General features: G+C 43.8%; 1 protein-coding gene across 1 annotated transcript in view; it reads right to left on the reverse strand.

The window, feature by feature from the left end:
• Window positions 1-21,519, reverse strand: part of CSTPP1 (centriolar satellite-associated tubulin polyglutamylase complex regulator 1) — an 84,348-nt gene that overhangs the window by 1,906 nt on the left and 60,923 nt on the right. The window contains exons 4-8 of the mRNA XM_051621073.1: window positions 15,712-15,796; window positions 8,202-8,287; window positions 5,553-5,748; window positions 3,876-3,985; window positions 158-221 (exon numbers count right to left, since the gene is read on the reverse strand). Of these exons, the coding sequence (XP_051477033.1) occupies window positions 158-221; window positions 3,876-3,985; window positions 5,553-5,748; window positions 8,202-8,287; window positions 15,712-15,796 (541 nt within the window). The remainder of the gene's footprint in view (window positions 1-157; window positions 222-3,875; window positions 3,986-5,552; window positions 5,749-8,201; window positions 8,288-15,711; window positions 15,797-21,519) is intronic.

Raw genomic sequence — 21,519 nt, forward strand, 5'->3', positions numbered from 1 at the left:
AGAAAGACCCCCTCTCTGCTCAGTCTGCTCTATTAGCTCCTCTACTGCTTTGTAGTAAAGCAAAGGAACAGGGACAGTACTTCACTAAAAATCATCTTCCTTAGTGTGCTACCTTTAATCTGTTGCTCTACTTCCTACTTTAGGCAACTCCACTTACAATTTCTCAAGTTCCTGATCCATAGCAGGGTCCAGAAACAAGTCTCCTTTATCTGGCAAAGCCCCTGGAAAAAAAGAGCAAAGGAAAGAGAGTGAGGCTATTAATTCTTCAAGAAAAGCGCTCAAGCTATAGCAGCATCCAAAATCTGTCCAGCCAGACAGAGAAGACTCTTCCTTATACCTCTCAGAGAAACGGACACCGAAAGTTGAGGAACATGGACAGATCAAGAATGACAGTCCATACTCTTTGTCCTTCACACAGGCTGTGGCTGATCTCAGACTAAACAGGGTGCTACACCACCCAGGGAGACGTGTACTTCTGTGTCACCTGCCTGTCTTGTGGTGCACGGAGCTTGGGGATCAAAACACTCCACAGGTGTAAGACTACTGCTTTCCTTGCAATTCAGGAAAGTCAGGCCTGAGTCTGGTGCACACTGGGTTTACAGGAGTAAGCATGGTGAAATGTACTCTACCATTGCTTGCTGTCTGCATGAGAATACGAACTCTCTCAGCATAAGGTCAGCATGCTTCTTTTCACATTTGAAACCCTATTCGGGATGAAGGACATGGGTATAGTTCAGGCCTGAACAGCTGGTTGATCATCCTTGACATTGTCTGAAAGGACAGTGGCACCTCAGGAAGAGCCCAGAAAGTAAGATGAGGCTTTTAGGAAACCCAATCTTTCTAATTCTGTAACAAACTCCACTTTGTACAGGGTTCATGGGAGAGTGATCAGGCAGCACAGGGATGACAGGAATTGCCTATCACAGCCTGAATAGTGCCACTGCACTTGATAATTTGTATCAATAGTGCAGTGAGGAGTCCTCTTGTTTTTCAGGAGGCCTAAGTGCTGCACTCAGGATCTTTGGGAAGGGGCTTTGTACTCCCAGTGGGGACAAAAGTCTGGTTTCTGGCCCTGGAACCTTGCACTTGAAGGAAGGGCTGGAAAGCCACTTGCCTCACACAAGCAATCTGGCAGCAGTGATCAAAAATATAGCAATGAATGTCTAAAAATTAGAATCAGATTAGACCAGAACCAATTCTCCCACTTCTTCCAGTTCTGGTCTTCCTCTCCTGCAAATGAAGAGGAAAGCCTGGCACTGCAACACAGAGTGTCAGGAGGTCCAGTGAAGTGCCCCAGCCTGCTCCCTTTCATAGGCTCAATTAAAAGAATATTGGTGAAAGCTTAACTTGTTTCTGCATTTGCAGAATGCACAGTGAGGTCTCTAGGACACAAGAATTCCTTGGAGGAGTCAGTAAATAACACCTAAGGGATTCACAAATCAACATTGACACGGGAGTTAGGCGGCCCGCCTGACAAACGTCAGTGTAGCCCCAGCCTGAACGAGCTGCTCTGATCCCTACCCCTGCTCCTCAGGGGGGACTACTGGCTTTGTGAGACCAGAGGAAAAATAGGCGTCCAAAGACCAAAGGCTCTTTTGCCTGAAAACTGCCCTTGCTGAAGGGCTTTGGGGAGGTTGTGATCCCCTAGAGACCAAAGACTACTGGCCAAAGACCAAAGATAAGGAGGCTCTGCAGAGAGACTTGGATAGATTAGATCATTGGGCTGATGTTAATGGTCTCGGCTTCAACAAGGCCAAGGGCCGGGTCCTGCACTTGGGCCACAACAACCCCAGGCAACGCTCCAGGCCTGGGGAAGTGTGGCTGGAAAGTGTCTGGCAGGAAAGGACCTGGGGGTTCTAATTGACAAGGGGCTGAAGATGAGCCAGCAGTGTGCCCAGGTGGCCAAGAAAGCCAATGGCATCCTGGCTTGTCTTAGAAATAGTGTGACCAGCAGAAGTAGAGAGGTGATTGTCCCCCTGTATTCAGCACTGGTGAGGCCACACCTGGAGTATTGTGTCCAGTTTTGGGCACCCCAATTCAAGAGAGATATTGAGGTGCTGGAGTGAGTACAGAGGAGGGCAACGAAGTTGGTGAAGGGCCTAGAGAATATACCTTATGAAGAATGCTTGAAAGAGCTGGGAATGTTTAGTTTGAGGAAGAGGAGGCTGAGGGGAGACCTCATCAGTCTCTACAACTACCTGAAAGGTCATTGTAGAGAGGCTGGTGCTGGTCTCTTCTCACAGGTAATTAGCGACAGAACAAGAGGGAATGGCTTCAAGCTGCAACAGGGGAGGTTTAGATTGGACATTAGGAAAAAAAATTTCACAGAAAGAGTGGTTAGACACTGGAATAGGCTGCCCAGGGAGATGGTCGAGTCACCATCCCTGGATGTGTTTAAGGGTCGTTCGGATGTGGTGTTGGTGGAGATGGTTTAGGGGAGAACTTTGTAGAGTGGGGATGATGGTTGGACTCAGTGATTCCAAGGGTCTTTTCCAACCTGAATGGTTCTGTGATTCTATGACTATTGAAATCACCCTTCAGGAGAGATTAAAAGACAGCAAGAAAAGAATCCTCCTTTCCTCGCCAAGATGCTAGCACTTGTCTGACAAGTGGCTGCTGTTCCTCCTCTGTGAAAGCCTCAGCAGGAGACTGGCAGAGGTCCAGGGGCCAGGCCCACATTAATGGAAATGAAAACCCACATACTTTGTAGATGGCACAATGGAAGCTGTGGGCAGGAGTCTTCTTTTCTGCTCACCTGTTTTCTTTGCACTTGACTAGAAGTGGATTTCATAGGACAAATGAAAAAAATATTTTGCCTGCTGCACCCCAGGCACCACCTTCCCCAGTGAATGCACTGCTTCGTAAGCCTGTTTGCAGAGGGGACTGCAGGGCTGTTCATGCACCTTTGATATATAATCTCCATGTTGCTGGGTAAGCAGCCCCGCCCCAGAGGAGCATTTGCAGCTTAAATGGTTTGCTGTAAGAAGGGGCTCAGCCAGGGAGGGGACACTTTTATTCTGCTGTGGCACACATCTGTGCAAAAGAACAAGCCCTCAGGCAAGGTACATCTTTTCACTGAGGTTTGCATTTGTAATATAAGGATGGGAAGATACTCGAGCCTAGAAGTAAAGGGAGAGGATAACTACCCACAGACAGAGAAAGCCTACCCTTACTGGCCAGATGATTTGCAGAGTGGAGATGAGTATCCTCCTGGATGCAGCCTTGTCAAACACAAAATGTCTTTTCTGGTCCCCTTTTGCAAGAAGAGGAAGAGCACAAGCAATGCATATGGGAACATTATGGAACTGTGAGTCTGAATTATGTATGGATTACAGGCTGTCCTTTGTCAATGCAACATTTTGCTTCCTTGCCCTAGAACAATATTGACCAGCATAACATGGACATGAGCAGTGAGATGCTGCTTGATAAGCCCTCTGGTCCCCACAGCATTTGGGTACAGAATTTTGTAGTGGTTTGTGGTTTATGATACCACCAGATTTTCAGCAGGCCATAGATTAATATACTACCGAGATCACACTGCCTTGAGGGAAGATAGGCTAGAGCTTGGAAAGACTGGGCTTTGAGTCTTTGAGCCAAGGAGGCAGCAGAGGTTTTCCCATTAATTATGCCTCATTTTCTTGTGGAGGCCAGCAGCCACTTGAAGGGGCTAAACATACAATGGGACCTCAATTCAGCACTGTCGATAGCAGTCAGGCACCTGACTTGTCTCCTGAACACCTCTGCCCAACATTTATAGTCAAACATATTAAAAGAACAGTTCTGCTAGTAAAATCTGGGGCATATTTACAGAGGTAATTCCACAGAAATGCTGAATGACTCAAAATCTAGATCTGTACCATTCACAGGAGTCTTACCTAGGGCTCTGTTGATCCTCTGATCCTTTGCAAGTGCCATCAGGAATTCATAGAAGGTCAGCCTCTGCGCACTACTCAGCATTTCCTTCACAAGAGCAGAAGGTGGACAGCTAGAAAAAGTGAGAAAAAAGGGTCATCTTGCTTTTTAAATGATTATTATCTTTTTCCAAGACCCAGCTCAAACTGTTTTACCTGCTCTAACACTGTCAAGTTGCCTTGTCTCAGATTAAAACAAATAGCCACCAGCTTGCTTATTTAGCATTGCATCTGCTCCCCACTTGCTAACCAAGACACTTGAGCTGTGTGACATCCCTAGGAGCAGTCTTGCCTGTATCCATTCCAAGGACAGGGAGAAAAGCCTAGATTTACTCAGAGGCATACACATCCCAAGTCTTAGGATATTCTTTCAAAAATCAACTGGGAAATCCTTTCTTTTAGAAGACAGTAAATTTCCATGAGAGTTGTTATGATGTTATCCCCCTTTTATCAGTGACAGTCATTTAAGGGGCAGGAAAACCTCTCCAGTAATAACCTAAATATATCAGAAAACAATATTTAGGTGGGGACTAAATTGACATGTCCCTTTCTTCTATTCTACACTCACCTTAATCTCTGGCCCTGACTTCTAAGCAGTATCATCATAATAATTCTTGCTCCTGCCTAATACTTCTTAAAGGATTTCATGCAAAATAAAACTGCCTCATAGAGAGGAAGTGTTGAAGTCCATGGTGTAGTGGCACTGCTGGGAGATGTGGGTGTGGGCTGGTGACCCCTCAGGTCAAGGTGGTTACCAAAGCCTGGCTGAATATTGAGCTATGCAATGAAAGGCTGGGAACGGCTCTCTTCACAGTGCTGTGTAGATCCTGACCTAGCAGACATGCTCATGGTATCCTTCCCATCTGAAGCCCTCAGGACATACAGGGAATGTAGACCTTTCGTTACTTAAAAGAACAAAACAACCTGGCATCTCCATGCTTAGGTATCTATAGTACTGGACTATAGTTCAGCAGGAATTTTGTGGATCACAAATTTGGATTCAGGCTCCTAAAGAAGGATACAGGTGGAACTTGTGTCCTGAGACTTTTCATGGATCTAGACCATGATCTTCTAGCAGCGCATGTGCTTGCTACCTACAAGACTCTCTGAAGAAACTGTAAAAGCTATGCAATAAGGTCTGGTGTTTCTGGACTCAGGCTAGCCATGTGCCTGGGCCCTGTAACTGGAGACCAGCTCCATCACAGGCTTCAGTACAGACTAGCAGTGTGATCTTGTCAAGGTACAAAGGCTTCAGACTCCATCCACCCCAGTGTGCCTTTCCTATGCTTCAACACCTAACAACACAACTGGACTTGTTTATTTCCTCTAGTTAACTCATGATGGTAGATGGACATCTCCTTGACAGAAGTGTCAATGCAAAAGTGAGAATGAAAGCAGAGACCCAAATCAATCCATTACTTTAAGAATCAGCTCAAACCTTGTGTTTGTTTGGGCCATGAAATTGTTAAGTGTCCTTTGGTTAAAGCCATTTGGCTATGATCTCTCCCTTTATCCTCCACTAATGAGGTCTATTTGGGAGTTACAGCTTCTTCAAAGTTTTTTATTTCTTCACAGCTCCCACCTTATAAAGGGTCTGCAGAGCTACAGACTTCAAATCTGTGCTTTGGACTCTATTCATACCTGTATTTTGATCTGTCACACAAGGACTCTAAGCACTCATAGAAAAGAGATGCCTCTACCCCGTCCAGTGGGCTGCCATCATTTGGGGGTTGGCGCTGCCGATGTTGCCCAGAGGATGACGTTGGCACAATCACAGTATTTGGATTCTTACCAGCCAGTAGATCTTGATAAATAGCAGCCACACTTTCCAGGAACTCTGAAAAAACAGAAAACGACTTAAAACTCAGGGCTATAACCAGCAAAACATCCTTCAGGCCTGGGATTAAAATGTCACTCCCTGTTCTGTGTTGTACAGAGCACCAACAGGAAATACGCACAACACTATAGCATCCTGCATATTTGGATCACGTATTATGCAAGAACAAACAGCCATTTCCATATAAGTTGTTGGTTTCTTCCTATCAGGATGATTATGAGAGGCCACTCACTTGGGGATGATTAGGAGAAGCCACTCACCCTGTTGAACAAGATTCCTCTCAAGGGAACAGAGGGTAGCTAGATAAAACAGCAGAGCGTGAAAGCTAATGTGGAACAAAAAACTGGTTTGCAAAGCCTAAGAAGTTTTCCTTCTCCGTCTCTTGCCACTAAGAACTCATCAAAGTTGGGAACAAACTATATGGAACTGCAGCAGGAGCAAAGGGAGCAAGCTAGTCAGGGCTCCAGGCTGTAGCCCAGCTTGTCTTTGTGCTGCTCCAAAGTAAATACAACATGGACTCTAGAGGAAGGGCCAGGGCAGGTCAGGGCTAGAGTTGGCAGGAAGCCTCTCCCTAGGCTCCTCATACTACCCACTGTTTACTGCAAGAGCCTAATTTTAAACAAGTTTGTTTATGGATGTGGTCAGCAGTTTACAAATCTAGATTCCATTTGGAGTGGTTTGCGTGTGTGTGGGTTGGTGGGAGAGCGTGTGACAGGCTGCCTGTGTGCCTTGTGCCTGGGTGAACAGGACAGGGATGGGATGTCTGAGGGTGTGTGCACAAGGGCAGGCTGGGAAGGACTCCAGTGGCATTTAAGTCCCGAGTGAATGGAAGTATAATGCTGCGTGTGAGGTGTGTGGAGAGGAAAGGCAGGATGACTGTGGGCCATGAGGCTGAGCCGAGGTTCTGCGGCTCAGTGGAAATATTTGTTGTATCAGAGAAAAAACTTTCCAAGCACATTTTCTGTCCCCAGCTAAAGGCATTATGAGCCTGGTCCTGCCCAACCCAAAATCCCCATTTTGAACTGTTTTTCTTTGATGAATGGTCATGGATAATGGTGTGGTATGCACAGGGGAGTTACAGGGGAAATATATACAGAGAAGTACTGAGAAAAAGAGATTTTTATATTAGGGATAGCAGCTGCTTAACTGCGAGAAATATGGGAACTGACAGATTGGATCAGATCAGCAGGCCACCCAAATCTACTCTCTGACCACAAACTACGCTCCACCACAGCTTCTAGCCAATGTGTTCCAGTATCCAAACCTGATTCCTTCTGCCTGATTGAGGCCAGTTGTGAGCTACGTCCAAGAGAGGGAGCTGTGTGAGTGAACAGAAGCTTATGCTGCCTTTAGAAAGTGCTCTGTGCTGGGAGATGAGTGGCAACCCAGCAGTCCCCAGTGTTTGGAAATTTATCTAACTTTGATAAAGGAAATACTTCCTTCTTTTTGCCTGCTTAAGCAGTTTCCTGAATGAGATTCCCTTTCCTCAATCACATTTTAGGGGGGCTTTCACAAACAGTCCAATGTCTCTCTGAATGCTCATCCAAGTTTCTTCTCCTTGTCTCTGAAACTTTAGTTTAAAAATACCTGTGGATTTTTACATATGTGTATGTGTGGGTGAGCATATGTAAATATACACAAACTAACATTGTTTGATTTGTTCTTTTCCTGTCAAGAATTTTAAGTACCCCATCTAGTTAAAACTCAAACTGTGGAGAGGAATAGGATATCATTAATGACCAACAACATGAAGATGGTAGATGGGGATTAACTGTTCACTTTTCCTTCCAACTAGGATCCCTCAAATCAAACAAGAGCAGTGGTTCTTCATGGGACAGGTGGCAGATGTGCAACTCCTTGACTCCTTGCCAAAAGGTGTTGTGGAGGTTAAAGTTTATGTGCTTTCAAGGGAGGCTGGAAAAGCTCTAGGGAGAGGAGTCCACTGGGGGTTCCTAAATCTATGGCAACTATACCTAGTTCAGAAACGATATGAGCTGAAATCAGCTCATAGTTGGGCAAGTATTAGGGAGAAGAGTTGTATCCATTTGTCCAGTTACTTTTCCTTTTAAGGCCTGTGGGCTTTTCTTATCCTGTCTCCAACACGAGCCAACACTTTAGATGCAGAAATGCTGTATTAAGGTAAAGACAAAGAAGTGTTCCTAGTAATAGTTAATTGTTGGATGCTAACATCTCTAGATAAAGCTGGAAATCTATGTCTCAAGGCACAGATAAGCCATAACAGTTACAGGTATCTTGTTATTCACAAAAACTTGGAACCTTCTTATGAAGTCTCCCAATCTCTTTGCATCAGTGATGCCTTTCATCAGTATATTCCATTATCTATATGTTTTCTGTAAAAAACCATATCCTTACAAGTTTCAAAATAGTGGAAGGGTTGGGAAGCTGTAAAATTGCAATGCTATACTAGAAGTCAGCAGCTTCCCAGCATTTACCTGAGTAGTAGAACTGGATCTGGAAGGCAAAGAGGAAATCAGAAAAAGACATCAGGCAATCCGTAGCATCATCCTCCAGCACAATCCTAGGATAAGATGAGAGAAAGAGTTTAGCAGCTACAAAAACTAAAGTCTGTAACCAGTAACCCCAGATGCAGAGAAAGTGCAGCTAGGGAGCTAGGAACAGGAAGACCCAGTGCTGCATGGATGTAGACAACATAGTACCAAATGAGAGCAGCTTAATAACCTGCAGTAAGGAGAAGATCCTGAATGTCAATGCTACCACACACTTTGACTACAGTGATCAGAGCAGTGTGACATGGATGTCAAGCTTTCAAATCCTGGTGGATGCAGTGAAACAAACACTGGCATAAAAACTGCAAGGCTGGCTCACACGGCCATTCAAGGAGTAGCTGTGCTACAGACAAGAAAGTTACACAAGTATCAAACTGGTGTAAGCAGAATGAGCCTTATGCTATTCCTCTGTGTACCAGTGACATTTTCAGATTCATAAGGATAACAACAGTTATTAATTCCCAACTTTTACTCAATAAACTCTACTACAGAGGAAATAACACTGCACCAACAATCAGCTTTCTAATTACAATCTGTGAAGATCCTGTCCTCTTTTCCTGATGAATGAATCGGTCTCTTTTCACATCTATCAGGTCTATCATTTGACTATCAGGTCAAGTTTCATGGAAACTGAACACTTCTTGGGCCAGTGACAATGTCTTCTTTCTCTCTGCTCAGCCCCAGGTGCATGTGGGGAGCTATATGCATCCCGATTTTGAAGCACACTTCATGGATACAGGAAGTATCAGCCACGGGCCATAAAGATGAAGTATAATGATAGCAAAGTTCAACTCCACCTTTCAGGAAAAAACCCTTTGGATTTCAGAAGTCAGTTAGGCTAAAAACATTCATAAAACTGAGAACAAAACCAACGCTCTGGTCACTGCCACTACGTAAGTATGAAAAGGTCGGTCTCTGAAGTGGGGAAAGTCAAACGTCAAGCAGACTGACTCCAGTGCAGGTCAGCCCTCACTGGGGAGAGATTCGCGGCAAAAAAAAAAAAAAGGCTGGCAAAGGGCTCTTCCGGGGGGTTTTCAAAGCCGGGAGAGCAGCCACCCTGAGCCTGGTGCCGGCACCTGTGGGCGGGCTGCCGGGCCGGCCCAGGCGGAGCCAGCACCACCGCCCGCTCGCATTCCTACCGAACGCTGCCCGAAGGGATCCCGTGGGAAGCTTCCATGGAGGGTAAAGGGGCCAGTGAGTGCTGGAAGTTTTTCAAGAACACTTGCCTCGATATGCAAAACCAGTTCATCCCCTCTAAAGGCAAGGGAAGTAGGTGGAACAAGAGAAACGTACTGGAGGTGGAAAAGTGGAACATTACTGGTCGGGAATTAGAAGGGCATTGCCAGGGCATGCAGAGATGCAGTTCGGAAAGCTAAAGCTCAGCTTGAGCTGACATTGGCCAGAGATGTCAAAAACTTCAAGAAAGGGTTCTTCAGATACATTAACCACAAGCAGAAATAGAGGAATAATATTGCCCCACTATTAAACAGGGGAGGGGAACTAGTCACCAACAGTGCTGAAAAGGCAGAGGTCCTCAGCACGTTCTTCACCTCTGTCTTTACTAGTGCTGTTGGGTCCCAGGCCATAGGAGCAGAAGTCCAGGTTCATGCAGACACCGACCCACTGTCAGTGAAGGAAGAGTTGGTGTGTCAAGTCTTACAGGAACTTGACCTGTACAGATCGATGGGCCTGGATGCCATCCACCTGAGGGTGCTGAGAGAGCTGCTGATGTTGCAAAGCCGCTCTCCGTAATCTTTGAGCAGTCATGGAGATCAGGAAACATCCCTGAAGACTGGAGGAATGCTAATGTCACCACATCTATAAGAAGTGTTCTAATGAGGACTCAGGTAATTACAGACCCATTAGCCTCACTTCAGTCCCTAGAAAGCTTGTGGAGCAAATCCTCCTGGGTATTGTCACAAGTCAGTTGAAGCACATGCTTGGGATTTACCAGGGGCAAATCGTGCTTGACAAACCTGATCACCTTCTATGACAACCTGCTCAGCTGATGCAGGGTGAGTGGTGGACATCATCTACCTGGACTTCTCCAAGGCTTTTGATACAGTCCCCCACAGCCTCCTCCTGGAGAAGCTGACTCACTACGGCCTTGTCAAGTGGTCTGTGCAGTAGGTGGGGAACTGGCTGACAGACCATACCCAGAGGGTGGTAATAAATAGTTCCTCCACAAACTGGCAACCGGTCACAAGTGGGGTTCCCCAGGGATTGGTATTGGGCCAAATGCTGTTCAACACCTTCATAAGTGACCTAGATGTTGGGATCAAGAGCACCCTGATGAAGTTTGCTGACAACACCAAGATGAATGGAGAGGCTGACACTCCAGAATGGAGAGCACCACTCCAGGATGACCAGGACAGGCTGGAGGAGTGGGCTAGCAGGAACCTTATGAAGTTCAATGGGGAGAAGTGTAAGGTCTTGCACCTGGGAACACATCACCCAGGAACAGTTCAGACTGGGATCCACTTGGCTGGAGATCAGCCCTGTGGAAAGGGACCTTGGTGGACAACAGGCTTAGCATGAGTGAACAGTGTGCTGCAGCAGCAAAGAAAGCCAAGAGGATGCTGGGCTGCATCAACAAGGGCATCACCAGCAGAGATCAAGAAGTCATCATCCTGCTCTGTTCGGCGCTTGTCAGAGCACACCTGGAGTGTTGAATTCAGTTTTGGTCCCTGCTCTACAAAAAGGATATGGACAGGCTGAAGAGGGTCCAGAGAAGGGCCACAAGGATGAACAGAAGACCGGAGAACCTGCTATATGAGGAGAGGCCGGGAAAACTGGGTTTGTTCAGCCTTGAGAAAAGAAGGCTTTGGGAGACCTTATTACCGTGTTCCAGTACTTGAAGGGTGGCTATCAAGAAGATGGAGACTCCCTATTTACAAGGAGTCACACAGAAAAGACAAGGGGTAAAGGGCACAAGTTGCTCCTGGGGAGATTCCAATTGGACACAAGAGGTAAATTTTTCATCATGAGGACAGTCAAAACATTGGAATAGTCTCCCAAGGGAAGTGGTAGATTCCCCCACACTGGGCAGTTTTAAGTCTCAGCTTGACACCTCATTGAAACTATAGTAGTACCTAGAAAAGTTGGACCAGATGATCCTTGAGGTCCCTTCCAACCTGTCATTCTGTGATTCTATGAAACTCGGGCAGATCAATGACAGCTCAGACTGGAAAACAGAAGGAAACACTCCATTTTGATGGGAATAAAACAGAGTGTGTGGAGATGCTAAAGAAAAGTAGTTGGTACTTCTTTTCTACTGTGTGCAGGTCTCCTGACTCTGTGTAGTCAGTATCTGGCATATTGTGTCACATGAGAAGGGTTACCACTTCACTATAAGCAAAGTATGGGTCATCTAGTAGAACCCTTTTGAAGACAGGACCAAATGCAACCCACAGACTAACTTCTGCAGTATCAATAGTCTAAAAACATTGTTGGAGAAACACCGTTCTGTCTCAAGTAAAAGACTCCAGGCAGTTGTGTGGGAGGCTGACCTAGAAGAGTTACAGGATCTTGCAAGACTTCCCTGTCATTCAGACCAGTTCTGTTCACTGTGGCAAAATCAAACATTCAGAGCAGCTTGAATTAATTATCTCAAAGAAAGACTGGGGCTAACAGGGTCCCCAGGAGAAAAGCCAGTATTTAAAACAAAACCCTTTGAAGATGTCAAAGTGCTTCTGATTTATTTATTATGTTCCAGAAGCCTCTCCTCCTCCTGTCTAAAGAAGCAGTAGCTTCAGTTCTTAATTCTCACTAATAAGCATGTTACTTAGATTGTCAGTGGCCACATCAAGGAAATGGCTTTGAAGCTGGCAGGCAGAGCATCTTCATTTCTCAGGCAACACTGCTCAGTCACTGGCATTTCCAACCACTATTTAAGCAGTGGAAATGTGATGGGCCACATCACTGATAAGCTGTACTCTCTCCTTTGAAATTATGGTCTGTCTCCCAGATACTCTCAAAGCGTAAGTTCCAAACCTTTTGTCAGTGCATTTCTCCATCCTGGAGATGCAGGAGAACAACAGTAGATAGCTTTTTTGTGTATTCATTATGCAGAGAGACAATATTACATCACCTTCATGACAATCAAGTCATTTCACTTGCTAAATCTAAAGCTATGGCCTGTGGCAGTGCTCTGCAGCACCATGTCCCAGCATCTTTCTTAGAGGAGAGAGCATAAGGAAGTAAGCAGAGGTCTGAGAATTTGCTGGACATTTCTTGCTGTTGAAGACAGCAGGGAGCCTCCTAGGAAGACTGTGTGGCACATATGTGACAGAGAAGGATCTAAATAGAAACAGGTGCACTCTGGTGCTGGGTTACCGACTCCACTTGGCCCAGGAGTCTGCACTCCGGAAATGCTGAAAGTCTTTAATTCCAATACAGTCATTTATGAGGAGATTGACTGCAGCTGGTTACCTCCCCACATCGCCAGCTGACTGAGCAGTCAGGAAAGCTGGGAGAGCATCCTATGCAACATATTTGCACCTCTTCCCTGACATAACTGTCAAGGAGAGAATCCCAGCCATGAGACTGTAACCCAGACAACAGGATCAAAGTTGAGTACAAAATCTGAAAGTCTGAACTGCAACTCAAAAGAGTTCATCAGGTAGTGGGTATTTCAAAGGATTCTTTTATTCATTCTTTCTTGTCCAAATTAGACTTTAAGCCCTCAGGGGCACAGGCTTATTTACAAAGCTAATAGTAAACCCTCAATTAATAAGGAAAATTGAGCAGAAACTTTGGAAAGGATGAAAGAAAGATGCCTCCACTTGAGGGACAGTGGTAAAGGGTGTAGTGGTATTTCAGGGTTCCAGTGGGTTTGGCTGGCAGAAAAGCCTCACCAATGTGCCAGTGGAGAAACTTCATGATCTACTGATTGCGGTTAACATCTCAGAAACCCAGACTAGACAGGATGTCCCCAGGACAAGTTGAAAGGACTTTTACTGTTCTCTGCTACCATTAAAGGCTAACTGATACAATCTGTCTTAAGGCCAGGCTGGCTCAAGTGAGTCTTTGGGGACTTGGTATGTTTACTGATACATGGAGGCAAAAATAAGCAGAACACGCAAAAAGGGCACGATCTGCACTCTCAAGCAATTCTTTAACACCAAGACTTGTGAGCCCCACTTCCATTAGCACTGACCAGTGCAACATGAGCTCCCATACCACATAAAACAGCATAGGAACTGTGGATGAGTAGTTCCCACTATTCAAATGCAGGCAGCAAGCTCCTTGTGTTTCTGTTACCAGAGGAAAATCAGTGCTCAGGTACAGATTTGAAATCATGGCATAAAACCAGAAAAATCCTTTAATTTTCTGCCCTGTATTCAAGATTCAGAAAGCCAGAAGGTGTCTCTGAAGATGAAAGGTATCTCTGTAGATTAAAATCTTCAATCTATAGCCCTTTGAAGGAAAAAAAACATTCAAGAAACCCAGAGACACAGACGGCCTGGTTCTTTTTTGGGTGTCAGTTCTGCATTTGTGTGGCACTAGGAACAGAAAAATGGAGCTCTCTTGTGTAATACTAATAAAACCTATATTGTTGTAGCTTCTGTTCTTCTGCTCTGACATTTCACGATCTTGCTCCCAGTGTTTGTTATCAGTGCATAGCAACAGCTCCTGGACAAGTGAAGTGCATCGTGCTGTGAGATCATCTCAGTCATGCAGCACTGAGACTACAACTCTAACTGCTCTCTTCTCAACAGCGCCAGTAATTACACAGGTCCTGGCTGTATCAGTGAGTGCTCTGGCTACTCCCGCGGCTGCTTTATTTAATTCCTTTCCCAAGAAAATGAGCAAGAAAACTGATGGGGATGTGAAGACTGAAAGAGGAACAATGTCAGTAGCTTTGCTTGTGACATTCAGGCTCTGCAAGGATTCAATCAACGGTGCCAGAAGACAGCCTACAGAATTCACCTTTCTAACTGGCAGAGACCAAGGAGGACAATGGAAAGTGGAGACCAGAAAAAGGACATGAGAGTGAGCAACAGCTGGAAGGAAAGAAAAAGATGGTTTAGAAATATGACAACTTTTAATTAACTTGTTAAGCCAGATTAGTTTGTAACAGAATAGCAATGGGTAAGTAAATCTCTAGCCAGCCAAAAGTAGGAGTGAAGTCATATCCACCTGAGTCTGGGTGCCTCTGACAGAGATCTCATTTCTCTCCAACACCTGCTCCCAAAGCCTGCTTGTCTGTCTCTATGGCACATGCACAACAGCATAGCAGGCCCCTGAATGAGGCCTCTGGTTTACAACAGTCTCGTGGATTGAATTCCTTGACACAAACATCATAACATGTGTAGATATGCTGAAGTCTCCTTTCCTACACCATCACAAATTCCTGCTCAGCTCAGCTGGAACCCTATGAAACACACACCAGCGCACAGGACTGGTGGTTTTGTACCTCTATTAAAGGAAGAAGCAGATAAATCCCTGCTACAGGGTTAGCATTCTTTCTTAGTCTGGCACTGGTGGCCAAGTAACTCTACTCTGTGGACCCCCCAAGGCCCACTGATCAGAGAATCAGCCAAGTATTTTTCTTTAGCCTAAGGCAAGCCTAAAGAAAGATAACAGAATGACCAATAGAAAACTAGGACCTTTTAATTATTTAGGCCAAGAACAACATAGGCAGCAGCTAATAGCCTGATCGTGTGTCTGGATTCTGTTTCCAAATGTCATATCTAGGTCCATGAAAAAAGATAAATTTCCATGCCCTCTCTGCTGAGATGGCTAGGAATGACAGCATTTATTCAGTAACCTTGCAGTGATTATACGTGTGTGTGTGTGCACTCCTGCTGAGATCTGAACTGACCCCACATCCCTATTACATTTTCACTATCAGATAGTTAATAATCAACTGCCTGGCCTAAACTGGAACCAGCAAGCACTATCAGTAGAAAAACTGGTATCACATTATCAGTGCCCTGAGCTGTCTATCTGCTTTAGGCCTTGTCTAGATTAAAATAAAATTTTAACAGATTAGCTACTATGTTCTTAGCTAACATACTTTAAAACATTGGCAATCCTTCAGAGGTTACTACCTTTTAAACGTGATCAACCACAGGGAGCTGGAGCAATGGGGGAACACATTTTAAAGATGGCAAACAGAATTTGAAATAAGAGTTGAAAATCTTGTCAGTTAAAAACACATTGGCAGACATTCTTTTATATGCAACTCATCTTCTGAACTGAGAGTCAGCAGCAGCATTCTGCACCAATATTTCAGTCCCTGTACACCTTAAATATACACTCTTTCTCATTGCCAGAAAAACACCCCGTTCTTTACCTCAAACCATGGTCTCTCTTCCCCCCAAAATCTTGAAAGCTGAAGGTCCCTGTCCATAGCTTTACCCACAGATTTAGTTCCTAAATCCATGCGTGTGGGACTGATGTCACACGAGAAGAGAGGATGAAGACCCACCTTGCTGCTTTCTGAGTGAGTTCCATTGGGAAGTCAGGGCAGAGTAGCTGCAGCAGGCAGTGGTATTCCTGTGCTGTTAGCAAATCTGCAGGAAAAGAGAGGTGAGAACATTGTAACAGGTTGTTCCCTCCCTTTGCTTCCCCTCTAGGAAAAAAACCCCTCCATTTCCATTCTACTCTCAATTCAAGCAGACTGGGTACTAATGACGCTGTAACTGCTCCCTACTCTCAGAGCTGGGGCCTTCAGATGGAGCTTCTAGCAAAGAAAATCAGAAGGAGGCCTGATAAAGGGGAAGTCCTGCTGAAGAGCCTCCTGCACAAAAACTGGTAACAGGTAGTGAGTGATACAGTGTGAAAAAGAGGTAACCAAAACAGGGCAGTTTCAAGTGAGAACACAGCTCGGTTTGACTTGAACATAACCATGTGGAAAAAGGAATCATTTCAAAGTTGCTTAAACTTGCTGAAATTCACTGGCATGGTGACATTCACCACAATACGCCTGAAAACCATCCACAGAACATCTGGCAGCAGTAACAAAGGCAAACAAGGGTTTTGGGCTGTGTATGGAAGGCTGCAGAGTATAAACCACAGATGTTATTACTTTGGCATTCGGTAAGGCAGCTGGATGGTCTCTTTCGGAATAATGTGTACAAATCTGGTCACTATATTATAGGAAGCACAGAACAAAGATCCAAAAAACACAAGAAAACAAATCAAATTTTTCATGTTTTAGAGAGCAGCTTTGTGAGAGGCTGGTCAAGAAAGGCCTCTGTGGTTCAGCAGGAGTCTAAAAGAGGTGACTCTTAGGGAAGCTGATAGGATCCCAAGGGAATGGAAACCTACCGATGTCAAAAAGCCCTACATGATTGTATGTTCAGAGTCCAAAAAGCTGTGGACTGGAGTTAAGGAGAAGACTACTGGAAGAGCAGCAATTTTGCAGTGCTTCTATATACAGAAGAATGCAAAGTATGGAAGGATGAGGGCTGGAAGTACAGCAAAGCAGTAGACAGAGAGGGGATCCAAAGGGCACAGGCATTAGGACTGAGGTACAGAGCATGAGTTCTTTTGCCACAGACACAGCTTAGCTTTCCTTACACTCAGATCCAAATAATCAACCTTGTCCCAGATGACAGCCACAACTTTGTATCTCCACAACCCCCCAAAGCCTGGCAGTTTGACAGGAGAAAAGGGGAAAATGTTGTGCCCTTGTCAGATGTTTCAAGGGGCAGGTATGCAGTATCAAAGGGACATTTCTCTGCAACATCTAAACCAGCCAAATGAGTATTTTCAGTGCTGACTAAAGAGATACTGCAGGAGCATTGCCACCAAAATCAAGTTATGGACTTTTCCTTTACCTACACTATGAGCTAGAATAGCAGAGCAAAAATAGAAGAGAGCTACTGGGTTTTTCTTCAGTTCAGGAAACCCTATATCTGAAAAAAAACTGTTGTCAGACTCCTTGACATTCGTTATAGACACTCTCTAGAGTACTGTACTTTGCACTGCTCTTGGGAGGATTTTCTATCTAATGAAGCACCTCAGGTTTAGCGTCATGATAGGAAAAGGTGATTTTCCTCTGTCTAGACAAGTCAACTCTGCAGTCAGAAATGTGCCTGTTCACAGCTACAATAGTATTGCAAGGATCTATGCAACCTATTCTGCCATAGGGATAAATATACCAGAATCTCTCTTCTTCCAAAATTTGAATGTTGAGCTGAATGAAATTTCTGTGACTGCACTGACATTACAGATGTCTGCGAGAATATGGAGGGCACTGTAATTTTTTTGTACTGCCATTTCTTAGTAAGACACAAATCAAAGGCTGCTCTCTATTGCAACTTGGTCTACCTGTCTGAAGGACTACCCTGGCCCTTCAGACAGTGTATATCTGAGCTCAGGTTAATGATAGTACCCAGTGGAATAGGGGGGATTTCTCCTACAGTGTTAGGTAATCAGTTCCATTAATTTCATAAAGGAAAGTATCACCAAGTTTTATGTATAACCGCAAAGCCATATTATTGAAAAACTCTGTTATCATGAGCAGGAAGATGTACATTTTAAACTGAATTTTCAGCTCACTGTTTCTCTTTCTTGATACAACATAGAGGAAAGAAAATTTTCTCTTTTTTGGTCCTAAGTTCTTAAGAAAACTATCTGATTGTGTAAGGTACATGCAAGTTTCATAAAGTCACATTCAATAGGCTCAGCATGGGAAGCATGTTGCAGGAAAACAGAAGTTGGGCATAAAAAGGCTCTTTTGAAACAGTTTCTCATAATTGCAGAGGACAGTATGGACCTGTTACTTCAAGGCTTTCTAAATCTAGCTTTGAATAATCCTGAGCATTAAACTCCTGATATTTCTCTAAAAAATTTGTCTGAAGGAGTCACAGCATTTCAAAGCTTTATGCAATACTCAATTTACATTTTTTGTTTGTTTCAGTTCATATTCTTATTTATGCATCCTTACACCTCTTGCTCTCCATTATTTCTTCCTTTAATTTGTCAACAGATCCTTACAATAACCCTTTCTTCATAATGTGTCTTACTCAATCTCTGTAACTGATACCTTTATTTCAAGTTAAATCTGTTTATCTTACCCTCTACATTCCTCCCTACCTTGCCCAGTCATATCTTTTGCTCTGCTTTGATCCTCTTTAGATTTTCATGGTGTTGTGTCCAGCAGTGTACAAAGCATTTCTCATGAATTCTGAACACACAGGCTCTGGGAGGATAATCTGCCCACTTTCATCAGTGAAGCCCCTTTTCATTAATTCTGAATCTTAGTTTTCTCTTTTCTCCCCCCAGAGGTGAAGGAATTTAGGAGTTTTTTTGGAAGTATGAGGTTTCCTGAAGAAGCTGGGCTTTGTTGACAGTCCCTGTCAGGTTCACACGATCTCAGAATCACAGGTTGTTAGACAATAGCAGCTTGAGAGGATAACTGAGCCCTAAGCAAGCATTAGTTGTGAGACACAAATAGAGATCTCTCATTTGCTGGAAATAATATACTTTTCAAACATGTAATAATTTATGCTGTCTTCTTGGCCTTCCTCTTTGTAACAACTCACAGCATCATCCACAAAACAACAAAACAACATAGAGGGAAAGAAGTCTGCTCAAAAAGACAGGCAGTCTGCTCTGGGTGGCAGAGATCCTCTCCAGTCAGCTTTCACAGAGGGTGAAGTTTATTCTCAATAAAAGTGGAATTAATTACAGTCTCAGTCTTTGAGCAAATCATCTATGTAGACGGGAACTGCATGCAAAGCTGAAGTGGTGCAGAGAACTTCCTTCTTTAAAAAAAAGAAGCTCTTTGCTTCTTATGCCTGGATAAACAGCACCCTATTAGTTACTGAAGTATGCAGATGGAGTCTTTTAGGCCATAACACAGCTCAGCCTGTAGACACCCCAGGCACCTAACCAATAAATCGTATCCATTTCTCAGCCTGCAGATGGGTACCTGTTACACAGAATGGGATCATCACAGGCCTTAAGAGGTGTGACCTTAAGTGTGCTGTGATGACTGTTTTCCTATTCCCTACAGCAAGACCACTGAAGACCATGCAGAAAATTACATTTGCCCATGCACCATGTTGTCTGCCAAGAGCTGCTTGGAATAAACAAGGGCAGTTTTGGTGCATGACCACATTGCTCCTTCCTGTCTCCACACCACAGCTGAGTAAATAGTGTTCAACATTGCATGATGAAGAAAGCAAGAAAAGAAGGAAGGTACCAGTCAGAATGGGTGAAAACTGGAATCCACAACTGCTACTTTGGTTGCTACCACAAATTACTGTATCTGAAGTTCCAGTAACAAATGAAGCAAATCAAGGGGAGTTTAAATCTGACCCCACGGCACAGGGCAGGGAGCTATACACACACTCTACCATGCACTCACAGTGTAACAAGCTTGATCATACAGTGTGCTTAAGGATAGAGAGACTGATTGCAATCTGCATGTTAACCTTGTTCATATACAGCTGAACCTAACATTTTGCTCTTCTATTGCAAAGTAGCTAATAAATTCCAGAGTGATTTTAAAACACCAGTAAGCTAAGAAGGAGCTGGGAGGCTCCATAGAGTAAGTGCAGAAAAGTGAAGTGGGATGGCTAGAGTTGCAGAGCAAGTACTTGTTGAGTCACAATTTTTGCTGTACTTGTCTTCACCAGCCTGTACTGCCACTGCTACCATGTCACTAGCAAAATCCAGACTCTTCTCTAAAATCTCAGTCCTGCCTGAGGTAGACTCTTCCTCACGTTTCAGAGGCATAATGGAGATAGATGTTGTCCATGTGGTACAGACTTAGACAGCAAATACTTGAATTAAAACAGCCTACCTTTGAAAAATATGAGGACAGCTACTTCGTATTTCCCTGGCTTTTAAAACGTTGTTTTTACCAGCTTTAATTCTGGTTTGTATGTGGCTCACTGGTGGCACCTGACATGAAGTGATGCAAACCCTAGGAATACGAAATGATATGTTTATGCTGCTGTCAGTGTCTTGAGTGAAGTGTAGTAGACACACCTGAACTATCTTTCTGCTAGTTATCTTTCATACAACAGAAGCCTAGCCACAGAAGCCTGGTACTTGGTGAAGGCTGCAAAATCTACTCAGGAAGCAAATAAATATTTAGGACTTAGCCTGAATTGCAGTCATTGCTGCTGCATTTAGGTAGCTATCTACAATCCTGTCACAACACTGTAACAGCTATAAATACGCCCAAAACAGCATGGGAGTATTTAGTGCAGTTAGTACATGAATTCTGCCCCAAAAAGTCACATTAGTAACTTCCCAGAAACACAAGGAATGCCTTGATGAATATACATTAAAGTTCCCTATCCCCATCTCCTTTTATGTACAAGCACTAAGCAGGCTGGAGTGCCTGGGCAACGTAGCCTTCCCCTTTGGATTACAGTAGGACACACAATTTCCAAAGGTTGCTTTTCTACCACAGTCATGAAGTCATTCAAGAGTTATAAAGTCACAGAGTTTTAAATCAGTCTCCTGGAGATATAGCAGAGAAAAGCCTAATAAATAATTTTTATTATTATTTTTTTAATGTTGGGAGAGTCTTTCCTGGCCTTTGGTTTTTTAAGGCTTCTGGTATGAGTAAGTGTCACATCCTTAAGTTCTCTATATATCCATGAAAGTGTGCAACCTTGTAGAAAAGAAAAAAAAAAACCAAAAAAAATGCCCTTAAAAATGAAAGGTGGTCTTGTTCTGTCTACAGAAGCTGCAGTTTCACCAAAAAACTGAATATAAACATGAGCATCAATAACACTGCAACTTTACAACTCACGTCTGGCTAATAGGCCATGTTCTGCCCATGCCTTGTTCACAGGACACCTATGGCCTCATTTCCTCATCTCTCCATATATCTAGTGGTAATAACAAACAGAAAACCAAGAATTCTAGGAAAATTAATCCATGCATAGGACTCAAACACCGATACACAGCTGTGTAAAATCCCATTTCTTCCTCATAACATTTGCTACTCTAAAAAGAAAATAAATTAAAAAATTCTTCCTTTTTAATTAAGCATTTATAAAATTCAGTATGGAGAGGTTTTATGAGCTGTCATGAAAAAGATCTGGTCTTGAGAGAATGGTTGCTTAAATAAGAATTTTAAACAAAATAAAAACGTTCAAGGGCTGTTTCTTTGACTAATTCACTTTTTCCACTCACAAGAAGAGATTTAAATCCAGAAAATAGTCTAATTTTAAAAACTGGTTTTCCTTATTTTTGAAACAAACAAAAAGCAAAACAGCAGGTCATATAATTGTCCCCAAAATTTGAGATGAAAGGTTAAATATAG

Source organism: Apus apus, chromosome 5 (genome assembly GCF_020740795.1).
Source record: "Apus apus isolate bApuApu2 chromosome 5, bApuApu2.pri.cur, whole genome shotgun sequence".
NCBI lineage: Eukaryota > Metazoa > Chordata > Aves > Apodiformes > Apodidae > Apus > Apus apus.